At 46.4% G+C, this 12,635-nt stretch overlaps 1 protein-coding gene across 3 annotated transcripts in view; it reads right to left on the bottom strand.

Moving 5' to 3' along the window:
* Window positions 1-2,896: 2,896 nt before the first annotated feature.
* Window positions 2,897-12,635, bottom strand: part of LOC109904544 (kinesin-like protein KIF26A) — a 100,945-nt gene continuing 91,206 nt past the window's right edge. For all 3 annotated transcript variants that reach the window (XM_031788148.1, XM_031788149.1, XM_031788151.1), the window contains 5 exons: window positions 9,131-12,419; window positions 7,960-8,153; window positions 6,917-6,937; window positions 6,414-6,564; window positions 2,897-6,224 (listed from right to left, as the gene is read on the bottom strand). In XM_031788148.1, the coding sequence (XP_031644008.1) occupies window positions 6,040-6,224; window positions 6,414-6,564; window positions 6,917-6,937; window positions 7,960-8,153; window positions 9,131-12,419 (3,840 nt within the window). In that variant the 3' untranslated portion in view covers window positions 2,897-6,039. The remainder of the gene's footprint in view (window positions 6,225-6,413; window positions 6,565-6,916; window positions 6,938-7,959; window positions 8,154-9,130; window positions 12,420-12,635) is intronic.

Below are 12,635 nucleotides of genomic sequence, written 5' to 3' on the forward strand. Positions count from 1 at the left end.
CCCTAAAGGACAAACGGAGCAGAGGAAGACTGGGTCTAGTGGGCCAGGAGCACACAGACTCAGCAGCTATCAGTACTCAGCAGCTATCAGTACTCAGCAACAGGCCTGACCAACTGTCTGCATGTAGACACAAAGCACCTCGCTCAGAGCAGTGGGAAACCGTCCGAGCTATCAGGGGAATTAATGACTTATCATAAGAAACTCACTGTCCGCCAAACAACTGCTAGCTTAAATCTGTGAAGAAGAAAAAAACTCACAGTTCTTAGCCAATGTAAAATAAGTTCAAAACAATACTTTAAGGTAGAAATGCAAGAGAATGTGGATGATTTCTCTCACTACATGGCCAAAAGAATGTGTTCATCGAACATCTCATTCCAAAATCATGGGCATTAATATGGAGTTGGTCCCCACTTTGCTGCTATAACAGCATCCAATCTTCTGGGAAGGCTTTCCACCAGATGTCATTGTATGCTGTAGCATTAAGATTTCCCTTCACTGGATCTAAGAGGCCTAGCCCGAACTATGGAAAACAGCCCCAGACCATTATTCCTCCACCAAAATTTACATTTGCTTCCATAGGCAGTTTGGAACTCGGTAGTGAGTGTTGCAAACCAGGACAGATGATTTTTCAGGACTCTGCAGTCCCGTTCTGTGAGCTTGTGTGGCCTACCACTTTGCGGCTGAGCCATTTCCACTTCACAATAACAGCACTTACAGTTGACCGGGGCAGTTCTAGCAGGGCAGAAATTTGATAAACTGACTTGTTGGAAAGGTGGCATCCTATGACGGTGCCATGTTGAAAGTCACTTATCTTTTCAGTACGAGCCATTCAACTGCCAATGTTTGTCTATGGAGATTGCATGGCTGTGTGCTCGATTATATACACCTGTCAGCAACAGGTGTGGCTGAAATAGCAGAATCCACTAATCCACTTGTAGTGTATCTAGTACTATGGTGCTTATCACCAGGAATCAAATGTGCAAGAGATAGAGATATTCTCTTCACCACTAAGAGCTCTGAGTTGGCCCTCCTTTCCTGAGTCAAAGATCACCCAGAACGAGTACAGCTAAAGGCTAAACCCAGCCCACCCGTGGAATGGATTTGAAACACTGCAACCAGCTGCTCCTGCCAGCCTGCCACGTCTCCCTCCTATGCTTTTAATCAAATTAAAAGAACAGGGAGGAGGCAAGACGGTATCGCTCAGCATGGCAGAAGGTCTACCTCTCCACTCATCTATATTACACACCTGGAATATCACATAGTTGAGAACCATATTTGATAGCGGTGCCATTAATCTTGCTACACTTCTAATATCTCTTTGATGGCTGCATATTTAACTTTTTTTTTGTCATTGCACAAAAATGCTTATGTATGCACCTGGGAGATTAATCATCACAAGCAGTTATTTGGCAGCAATAATAAAATTAAATGAATACATCTGTGGAAACAGTTTCTTTTTAGAAAAGGGGGTGATGTGAATATTGGTTAGTTACCAGTTTTGGGCTCAAGACCACTAAAGCTAGACTGATTCAAGACCAGGAGGGAGGGTCGAGGGGTTGGAGACCAAGTCAAGACCAGAAGAATGCGAGTTCAAGTCAAGACCAGAAGGGAGGGTCGAGGGGTTGGAGACCAAGTCAAGACCAGGATTGTAGTGGTGTCAAATCACCACCATAATATGACTTCAAAATGTCCAGTATTTCTGTGTTAATTTTTCAGAAGAACATATGGATTCTTTAGACATTGACTGGTGAAAATTGCATGCTGAGGGCAAATGGACAGCCACTGACAAATGATCACCATCCCAAACAGGGCTATTATAATAGATAAAAACACAACATGTTCCGCTAACTAATAGTGAGCGTGCAATTGTTCAAATATCCCCCACTATTCCCTACCAGCGAGTCAAGGAAATTTGACGAGCGCGACAAAGTTTGAAGATGTTTTTCAACGAAAGTAAAGGACCGTAAATGCTACGAGTAAAGTAGGAATCCTAGGCTTCAATAGTCGATCAAATATTGTCGTGAAAAGAGCTGATATTTGACCTGGCAACGTGGTTTTATGGCCTGACTGAATGGAAGCTAATGACCTTTTCCACTCCGCTGGTCTCCGGAAGAAATTACGAATCCGTCTCTAGTCCAGGCTTTACAACAAACACGGTTGGTTACGGAGTTTACCAAACAGTGACTTTGTGGAATTGAGGTAGACTCCCAATCAAATCAAGCATCTGAGTGTGAACTGTTGAGCAGATGAGGCCAACAGGTCACCCAACTGTCTGTGTGTGGTGGTGGACGAATTATCGGGTGAAGAGAGATATAAATGGGTTTATATTCTTCAGTACCACTAGCCTACTCACCCCTCACTTTTTCTTCTGGCCACCAATCTGTCTGATAAATCCCTACACGACCAGAGTTGGCTCATAGGCCTATCGTGGCAAATGTGGGCTAGGCTATTAACCGCAAATGAAACTCAAATTACTTGGACAAAGAGAGCATAGTCTTTGAAGTAACATATACGAACTAATGTATTCATTATTGTAGGCAATTCTGCTCACCCTGTGTTGCATTTGCAAATGGTCAGTTCCTCCTGCGCAAGCCCAATTCCCGCTTCGCGTTGGCAGAACACATTGAAAGTCTAAATAAAATACGTTTGACAAAGGCCAACCAGATATTCCCTACCCTTTTTATTTCGCTAGTACTTAACTATTTTGATACATTTGCGTTCCAATTGAGGTTGAAAAAACTTAAACTGTTAAGCCTTCATTACGTTCTCAACCTAACATGACTTTCAATCTAGTTTGACGACAAATTATTGTGGCTTTGAATTATGTAGGCCAAACCATTGGGCCTAACAGAATGGTTTGTTTCAAGACAACCAATGAAGAACAATGTATTCACAATATCAGCAATAAGAAGAAACCTAATTTATTCACAGATACAACTCAACACGAGCTGCCATATCATACATTTATACACAAGGTCAGAAAATCCTATACAAAACCAAGGACATTAGAAAATATGGGTTTTTATATGAAATATGACATACGTAAACTTTCTTGAAATGTTTCGGTTTGGTAATAGTAATAATTCATGAAACAAACACCACATTAGGGAGAGCAGAGGCTATATTATAAAAATCAAAATGGTAAAAATGGAATAGAAATCATTCTTAGAAATCAATAAAAATCTCATGCAGCATCTTCAGAAAGGGCCTGAGAGTATCTTTGAAAGAAAACAAATTAATATTTTAGTTATAAATCAAACACCAAAATATAACAAAAGCTAGTTTCTTAGTAGATAACTAAAACCAGTCAATCATCTTTGTCCTCGCCGTTTTAAGAGAAGTAATTCAGACACACACATTCTGGCCACTACATACAATTGGTTGATTGATTTTATTTGCCATACAACATCAACATCTGAAGTTGCTTCATTGCATGTATAAACTGTGGTTTCTCATGGCCTTAAGTTCGGACATTACTCTTGGAGCCTATCCTAGTCTTTGATTGAGACATCAGATTAAATTAGCAAAGAAAATAGAATGTTGGAGAGAAGTGTTATATATATGTAGCTTTGAAGCAGATCTAAGGGAGGGTTCTGAGTCATTGCAAACTGTCAGTGCTGTTGATCTACACTACATGACCAAAAGTATGTGGACAGCTGCTTGTCGAATATTTTATTCTAAAATCATGACGATTAATATGGAGGCTGTCTCCCTCCTCCCCCCCCCCCCCTTTGCTGCCATAACAGCCTCCACTCTTCTGGGAAGGCTTTCCACTAGATGTTGGAAAATTGTTGCGGGGACTTGCTTCCATTCAGCCACAAGAGCATTAGTGAGGTTGAGCACTGTGGTTGGGCAATTCGCCCTGGCTCCCAGTCGACGTTCCAATTCATTCCAAAAGTGTTCGATGGGGTTGAGGACAGGGCTCTGTTCAGGCCAGTCAAGTTCTTCCACACCAATCTCAACAAACCATTTCTGTATGGACCTCGCTTTGTTCACGGGCGCGTTGTCATGCTGAAACAGGAAAGGGTCTTCCCCAAACTGTTGCCACAAAGTTGGAAGCACAGAATTGTTTAGAATGTCATTGTATACTGTAGCGTTAAGATTTCCCTTCACTGTAACTAAGGCGCATAGGCCGAACTATGAAAAACAGCCCTAGACCATTATTCCTCCTCTACCAAACTTTACAGTTGGCACCTTGCATTCGGGCAGGTAGCGTTCTCCTGGCATCTGCCAAACCCAAATCCATCAGTCGGACTGCCAGATTGTGATGCGTGATTCATCACGCCAGAGAACGCGTTTCCACTGCTCCAGAGTCCAATGGCAGCGAGCTTTACACCACTCCAGCTGATGCTTGGCATTGCCCATGGTGATCTTTGGCTTGTGTGCGGCTGCTCGGCCAATGAAAACCCGTTTCATGAAATTCCAGACGAACAGTTCTTGTGCTGACATTGCTTCCAGAGGTAGTTTGGAACTCGGTAGTGAGTGTTGCAACCGAGGACAGAGGATTTTTACACACTTCAGCACTCGGTGGTCCCGTTCTGTGAGCTTGTGTGGCCTACCACTTCTAGACGTTTCCACTTCACAATAACAGTGCTTACAGTTAACCGGGGCAGCTCTAGCAGGGCAGAAATTTGACTAACTGACTTGTTTAAAAGGTGGCATCCTATGACGGTGCCACGTTGAAAGTCACTGAGCTCTTCGGTAAGGCCATTCTACTGCCAATGTTTGTCTATGGACATTGCATGACTGTGTGCTCACTTTTATACACCACAGGTGTAGCTGAAATAGCCGAATCCACTCATCTGAAGGAGTGTCCACATACTTTTGTATATATAGTGTATGAGGTTCTTATAGTGGGAGTAAGAATGTTGGAATGCATAGAACCAAGGCTTGGCACCAGTAAAAAGAGTACAACACGAGTCGCAGAATTACCTTTGCTTGTGGCATCTCATCTATGCCCTTTTGTTCGTGTCAGTAGAACCCAGTTGAGGCTCATCTAGGGATAAAAATGTACGCACTGACAAGCACCACTATGCCTTGTCAGTGCGCACTGGACTCTGGACACCCCTAACACAGAGCACCAGAGAGAGCTTACTGTCACACCCATGAATCATGGCGTACACACAGCCTGTTGGGAGCAGGCCCTGTATGGTGTATGATATGTTCTGCCATTGCCAAATTTTCTATTAAATAAACAAAGGGCAAACATAGCTCAGCTCCACATACTTTCCTCTCCCCTTTTCTACACCTCCACCATCACCCATCTCAGCACCTCCCCTGGGGCCCTTTGGGATCAAGGCAACTGGAGGGAGGAAACATTTACTCAACCCTGCTAGCTTTCACAGCTCCGCTGGCAGTGGTTGAGTGATAACAGCAAACCAAGTCCTTGACAAGATAAAACAGACCTGGTTTAAAAAGGTAGAAAAACTACAGAACAAGAAAGATAACATAAGGCGCAAAGAGGCTGGATAAATGGGCAAAATGCTGACTGAGGTTGGTTTGAAACATGAGAAAAGGCAAAGTTTGGGAACGCAATAACATTAGCTTATTGCTCTTCTTTTTCTTCTTACAGTTTTTTTACCTACAAATGATATTTTTACACACATAATCATATAAATACACTATACAATGCAATATAAAATTATTATTTCTTAAAAGGAATATGTTCAGGGTTTGCTTAGGTATGCTGGTTATGATACTAGCACCATACAAAAAATTATGACTCAAAATAAGTTGAGTGAAAAAGGCACTTCTGGTTGTCGTTGAATGACTCTTGGGTAAATGATGGCCTCTCTCTCATCATGCAGGAAACACACGTTTCTCTCCCATTCCAACAAGAACATGTCCAGAACAACGAGGCACTGTAGATAAGTCGGTTCAGATCTCCTCTGTCTTCATGCAAAGACCCTCGTCCTGTTTGTCTCATCTTTTGTCTTTTAGTTTTTCTTGTCACTTCATTCCAGCAATATGAACTGGCTGCTACATTTCATCATCATTCCTTTCTCACTTTCTGGATTCTCCATCTCATTTCGCACCTTCTCAGACTTCCACTTCTCGAAGTCCCTCTTGAGTGTCAGGCGGTGATGCCACACTGATGTCGAAGCATGTCACCATCATGACACGTGACTTGCATATGTTGACACAGAAATCCAGCTCCTCTGTGACCTGACTCAGGGCCTCCAGGTACTCCTGGGACTCCTTGTCCAAATCCTGGTCCACCTCAACTGGAAGAGAAGAGACAGGAGAGCAGAGGAGTAAAGTCATGGTCACCTACAGTCAACAGAAATACTGTCCACAGAATCAAGTTAACTATCAATAGGAAGATAACTTTCTATTTTGGTGGGGAATATGAAGAATAAAAATGTGTAAATTCCCATATTCCCCTATCCTGGAATAGTCTAGCAGATACTCACACTCTCCTATCCACTTGCAAGGGTCCATCATCAACCGGATCTTGGTGTCCTCTAGCTCTTCCTTCAGTGTCTCGTGTTTGACCTTCAGCTCCCTGATCTGCTGATGCCGCCGCTCCAGAACCTTCAGCTTACTGTTGAAGTACAGCAGCCCCTGAGAGAGCGACAGCGAGAAAGAGAGAGAGAAACGATAGGGTGGTGAGTGACAGGAACGGTTTGAAATTCAGAGTAAGCTTGAAGATGAAGATTCATGGCCGTCATCGGACTAGCATTTTTTGCTGCTGCTAAAGAATTGCAGGATATACAGACACAGTTGTGTATATTAACATTTCTGGACATTTTCCAGGTATTGTAATATAAGAATACTGGTTTCCTGTCACAATGGGCCGAAACCTCATTTGAGATCTGTGCATGCAATTAATGCCTGTTCTTCCCTCACTACAAAATATTCCCCAACTCCCATTACAGAATAATGAAGCCTCAGCCATCCAGAAAAATCAACATACCTTCTCAACATCTAGGAATGGCTGTTAAAGAGGAGAAAAGGGAAGAAGAGTAAATACAAAAGATCAAAAATATTCTCTTACTCTAGACAGAGTTATGATCTAACAGTTAGAACTCAAACAAACATGAACACACAAACAGACATGAATATACAGAGTACTGAACCCTGTGTATATATACACACAGAAAAATCCATGGGAACACAAATAGACATGTGAATATACACACATTGAAACAAGCCTTGATGCACACATTACATGGTATTCCAAAACTGGTCTGGGAATGATGGTCCCCAATTTGTCTTTCACAGCCATTCAACCAGTGATGGCTGGGAAAGACAAATTGAAGATAATCTTTTCCTAATTGAAACTAAATCAAACCACCACCAGCTGATTTAATATATTCTCTTAACAAATCCCTGTCTGGCTACCTCAAACTTGTGGGAGCAGTTAATGACCCATAGCAAGTAGCGCCAGCCATAAAGAGCCATCAGGCAGCCAGGGATGGGCCATGGTGATGGCTGATGGGCTGTGGAGGGGGGAATGCACATTCATCACAAATTCCTGGACTGATCTTTTCACCACCACCCCTTCCCCCTCCGTCAACCAGCACCAGCCTCAGTCATATCTAAACCAATGAACCCCAGACAGTAATTGCGTCCTGATCTCTTCACATTCCTTCAAAAGTCCGGATAGCGTAACACTGGGCTCTGACTGTGGTCACACAGACACTTAAAGGTACCGGGAATCACCATTGGGCAGACTGAAAGTCAAACGTCTAAGATGCATATTTTCATCTTGTTCTTTAATAAGAAACTGGTGAAGGAGTTAGCCAAGACCTTTCCACGATGCCATGCCTGGCTTCAATGTAGCACATTCAGAATATTGCTGAAATCAATGTAGCACATTCAGAATATTGCTGAGCCTGACATTGCTAAGCAGCATGTATGTAGTGATGAACAGGAACCTAATGACAGGACTCTAAAATAAGTTGTTACAGTATGGGGAGCTTGTATTACAGACAGTAAGCGTGACCCCTCGCTCACCTCGGCTGAGTCCTCCTGACGCCTCCTCTGGAGCCGTTCCACATCATCAATCTCATACACCTTAATCTCAAAGGGCTCCTTTAGTGCTCCTGACATGGGCGGCAGATCCACCCACTGGCCAGCTGTGCCAGTCTTCTTCCCCAGGGATGAGGTGTCTGGCAGGGGGGCCGGGATGAGCCGCCGTCGCTGGAGCCCTGGTGAGACACAGACAAACAGGCACATCAATTACTGCTGGAAATATACAAATGGCAATATCTGCCAGGGCCGAGCAGTAAATATGTATGAGGCTGAGATGGAGATGTAAAGCGATAGCAGGCTTTAACACAGACCTCCTGAGTGTGCTGTTGATTGCATATGTATAAGGCTTTCACCACCGTCTATATCATAGTCCTACCACATTATATGAATTGAAAAGGTTGACTATATAAATCTACGAGAGCTGAAACATGGTCACGACTTTCCAGTGCTGTTCAATTTAGTTCAAAGTCAGCTCATTACATACCTTAATTACATTTCCCATATAAGAGTAATGTATTCTGCTGAATCAGAAAGGTGAGAAAACCAATAAACTATAAAAATCACATTTTAAAAAGCTATCTTTACAAGATTGCCTGGGGAAGTTGGAGAAAGCGACAGGTTGTACTCGATGTTGTTTGGGGATTCTGTGCTATACTTCTCTGCCATGCTGCTTCGATCTGGAGAACTGCAGAACTGTAGTTCTTATTTCAGATGGGAACACCACTCAGTCTGCTTTTCAGCATGACATATCTAGTTAAAGTCAAAAGCAGTGAACCTTCACCCTTAACAACCCTTAACTAGGGATTTTCTAAGCTGCTCTGTGCAAGAACACTGCTTTTCCAAAGCAATTAGGGGGAATTTATAGACGTGCTTTGTGACTTCTAGACAAGAGGCTTTTACAGAGACAGTTGGACATATGTCCTCCATTAATGACCTTCTCCATTATTTAACAAGTGGACTGTTTGACATCACATAGAGGCTTGTAAAAAAACATCAAAGACTGGACTTAAACAAGAAGGCTTGTAAAAGGACCTAAGTAATGCTTGGGATTTTATGGAACTTTCACATGTTTTTGATTCCCTAACAGTATGCAGTTGTACAGAATATTATCAGAGATGATGCATAATGATGTATACAGATTCAGAGCTCTTACCATTGCGTTTCTTCGGGGACTTTGAGGTCCTGGGGCGGCCTGAGGAAGACATCCCACTCTCGCTCATGGAGTCGTGTGCAGAGGATGCACTGCCTGTGGCCTCGCTGTCACGGATCATGCTCTCATAACCACTGCTGCCCCCGCTGTGGTAGAAGAGGGCTGTTCGGCCCATGGCTGGGGGCAACTCTCCACTCAGAACACTGCTGTTGTCACTGCCGTGTCCACTGCTGTAGCGCTGCGGCCTCCTGGGGGCTGTGATCTTACTGTAGGGTGAGGGCAGCATGGCCACAGGGGACTTGTCATCACTCAGGTTCACCCCACTGTCATTACCACTATCAGAGTCCCCTGAGCCTCTCAGGTGTTTGCCTGATGTACTGCCTGATGCCAGCTCACTGACCCGGCTGTTGGCTGCCCGCATGGCCTGCCTGGTGCCCATGATGGTGCCCCGGCCAGGCTTGCTGTTGACGGCTGCGGTGGCCCGAGGGGCAGAGGTCTTACCAGTTGGGGGGAGGTTGGCATTTATGTTCCTGGTGGCTGGAGCTGCCAGAGACTTGGTGGAGGAGCTCAGGCCTTTAGAGTTGCTCGCTGACAATAAACGGGCCTTACTTCCATTGACCGCTCCTAACGCTCTGGGGTTAACACTACCTTTGACCTGCCCAGGTTTACCTAGAGCACCTGTGGTGCAACATGGGGAAGGTGGGGAGGTAGCAATGGCAGAGCTGCTTGAGATGGGTAAACCAAATCTGGGAACTGGCCTGCTGGATATGCTGCTGCCCAGGCTGGCCCCACTGTTCTCTCGGCTGAGGGTGGGTTTGGAGCCCACCATGGACATGCTGTCACATCTCTCCAGAGACGTCTGACTGCCGTAATGCTTCTGTCCAGCATCCCCTCTGGCCTTCAGGCTGGATGTGGCTTTGGCCGAGGTGTAGTCACCCTTGAGGCTGGATGTTTTGAGGCTGTTGGAGTCTCCTCTGCAGCGGACCTCTAGCTCATCCTCTGAAACTGTCCCCCTGGTGAGTAAGGGCCTCCCTGCTTCTCCATACGCAGACTTCAAGGCACTTTGGTGCAGCAGGGTCTTGTTCTTCTGATCCAGACTGGATTTGCGCACTGGGGGGAGGGGAGGTGAGTTACCACCAGGTTTGGGGAGCATGCTGGCTTTCTGCCCATTGGTCTTCCCATTTTTCCCCAGAGAGGAAAACTTGAGACTGTTGGTTGTAGCTGTGATGTCCTGGGTGGTGACCTTGGTCTCCGGGGAGGCATGGATGACAGGCACAGTGCCTAGGGTGGTGGCCCCTCGTCTGAGCTGAGGCATCTTGCTTGGGGACCCTGCTTTCTTGCTGGGCGACTTCTCACAGCCGTCCACCACCCTCTGGGCTGAGGTAGAGCCCTGCACCTTGGGCTGGCGAGGTACGCTGTTGCTGTTGAAAACACCAGCTTTTCGGCAGGGAATGCCACTCACTGGGGTTCTGGGGAGCTTGCTTGTGGCAGTGGCACTGGGGACTGGGAGCTGAGGTTCATAGTGGTTGTCAATGCGCTGCCAGGGGTCCTCCTGCTTGACTTCCTGTCTCTGTGGTTCATGACTGCTGCTGTTGCTGTTACTATGGGTGATGGATGAGGTAGGTTTAATTTTCCTGGGAAGACTGGAGTGGACTATGTAAGGGCCCTGGGAGGGTTGTGAAGAGGAACTGAGAAAGTTCACTTTCGCTGTTTTGAATGGGAATCTGAGGGATCCTTTGGTTAAGTCGGGAGACGGAGGGCACTTTGTCAGGGACAGTTTGCTAGACGCTGCGCTGTCACTGTCCAGTTCAGAAAAGCTAAAGCCGCTGTCATTCAGGGAGTTCTTGGTGTCCCTTGGGGATGATTCACAGTGAAACATACCCAGGGAATCTAGATACAAGGTGCCTTCTGGGCCGATGTGCTTAGTCTGTGGGAGGAAGACGTCTGCCGAGTGGGCCCCTTCACTCTCCAGAGTACAGACGCTGACCTCACTGAGCCAGGAGCTGATGGACGAGCCCCTGCTGCCCACACACACAAATGCGTCATCCTGTAAGGGGGTGTGCACCTCAATGTTGACTGCACTCCCCACAGCTGACGTGTAGGCGTCAAACTCATCGTTGATGCTGCTGATGATGCTGACAGGCCGGGAGCCGGAGGCCAGGGCCTGCAGGGAGCAGTCGCTGTTGAAGCTGATGATGCTGGAGGGCCGACCATTGTCTATGATGCTGCCAATGGACAGCTCCTCCACCACAGTGAACACCAACTCATCCTCTCCGTTCAGCTCTACAGGCTGCTGCAGGGTCACCGTAGCCCGGAGGATGTCCCTGTCCAGGCACCTCTCTCTCAGGGTGGAGCGTAGCTGGCACACTTCTACTGGTCCCCTGGTCTGGGCTCTACCAAGAAAAGGGGAGTCCTCAGACTCCCCCCGTTTCCCAGTCTGATGGCTCATTCCCACGGGCGGCATTCTGGTGGTGGACCTCTCCTCTGCCTCTCCGTTGCCTCTGCGTGAGTCTCTCTGCTGTGGGGGAGGGGGAGCAGGCTTGGGTAAGGGCTTCTTGTTGAAGTAGACCTTCTCCCGCACCACTGGCTCAGAGGCTGGCACCGTGGCCACATCCTGTTCGATTGGGCTAGCCCGGCTCTCTGACATCATCACCTTCTCACCATCAGCACTCGTTCTGCACACGCTCTCTGAAACCCCTCTGGAATGTTCCAGTTTAGACTTTGAGGGGCTTTCCTGGGGGCTGCTGGATGGCGGAGTGGCTACAGATTTAGGAGGAAGTTTGGGTGAGATATTCTCCTGGGAGAAGGAGGCTTTAGTTACAGTCTTTAGGGAAGCTGAGCCAGGGCCTTCCTTTGCCTTGCTGTCTATCTGTGGGCTAGCCTGACTTCCCCTACCCTCTCCAACGAACGCTGTAGGCTCCTCGCTGCCGTCAATACATTCCAGGCGTTCCTGCAGCTCAGCAAACGTGTTGCACATGAAGAAGTGGTCTCTGTCCAGGGGGCCCTCTTTCCCAGAACGCTTCCTGTTCAGAGAGGGGATGATTGGAACGAAGGCAGGGGGGCCCTCGTTGTCACTAAGCTCCCTATCAGAGATGGCGGCGCCGCCCGGACCCACGTAGATGACGGTGTCGCAGGATTGCTCACTGCTGGAAGAGTAGTCTGGGTCGCTGAGCAGGGAGGGCAAGTCCGGGTCCAGGGCTACCGTCCGGGGGTGGAAGGGTCTGAGGTGGGGTGGCCGACGGATCCTCCCCTCCTCGCAGGAACTCTCCCCTCCAGAGGAGCTGGATGCATACTGCAAGACAGCCAGAAACTTACAAAACAGTGTATATGGGATATGTGTAAAATGCTTAGTACAAGACTGCTACATAATTCGAATGTCTGCACACTTCTTATATTCAAGATATAACATCATTACTTTAGACTTATTTAAACAGTCTTCATATCATTTTTCAGCATGTCTCTCTTTCAATTTATATTTAATTCAATCGTGTAATAATAAATCCCTTTT

The sequence above is a fragment of the Oncorhynchus kisutch genome, linkage group LG14 (assembly GCF_002021735.2).
Source record: "Oncorhynchus kisutch isolate 150728-3 linkage group LG14, Okis_V2, whole genome shotgun sequence".
NCBI classification, from domain to species: domain Eukaryota; kingdom Metazoa; phylum Chordata; class Actinopteri; order Salmoniformes; family Salmonidae; genus Oncorhynchus; species Oncorhynchus kisutch.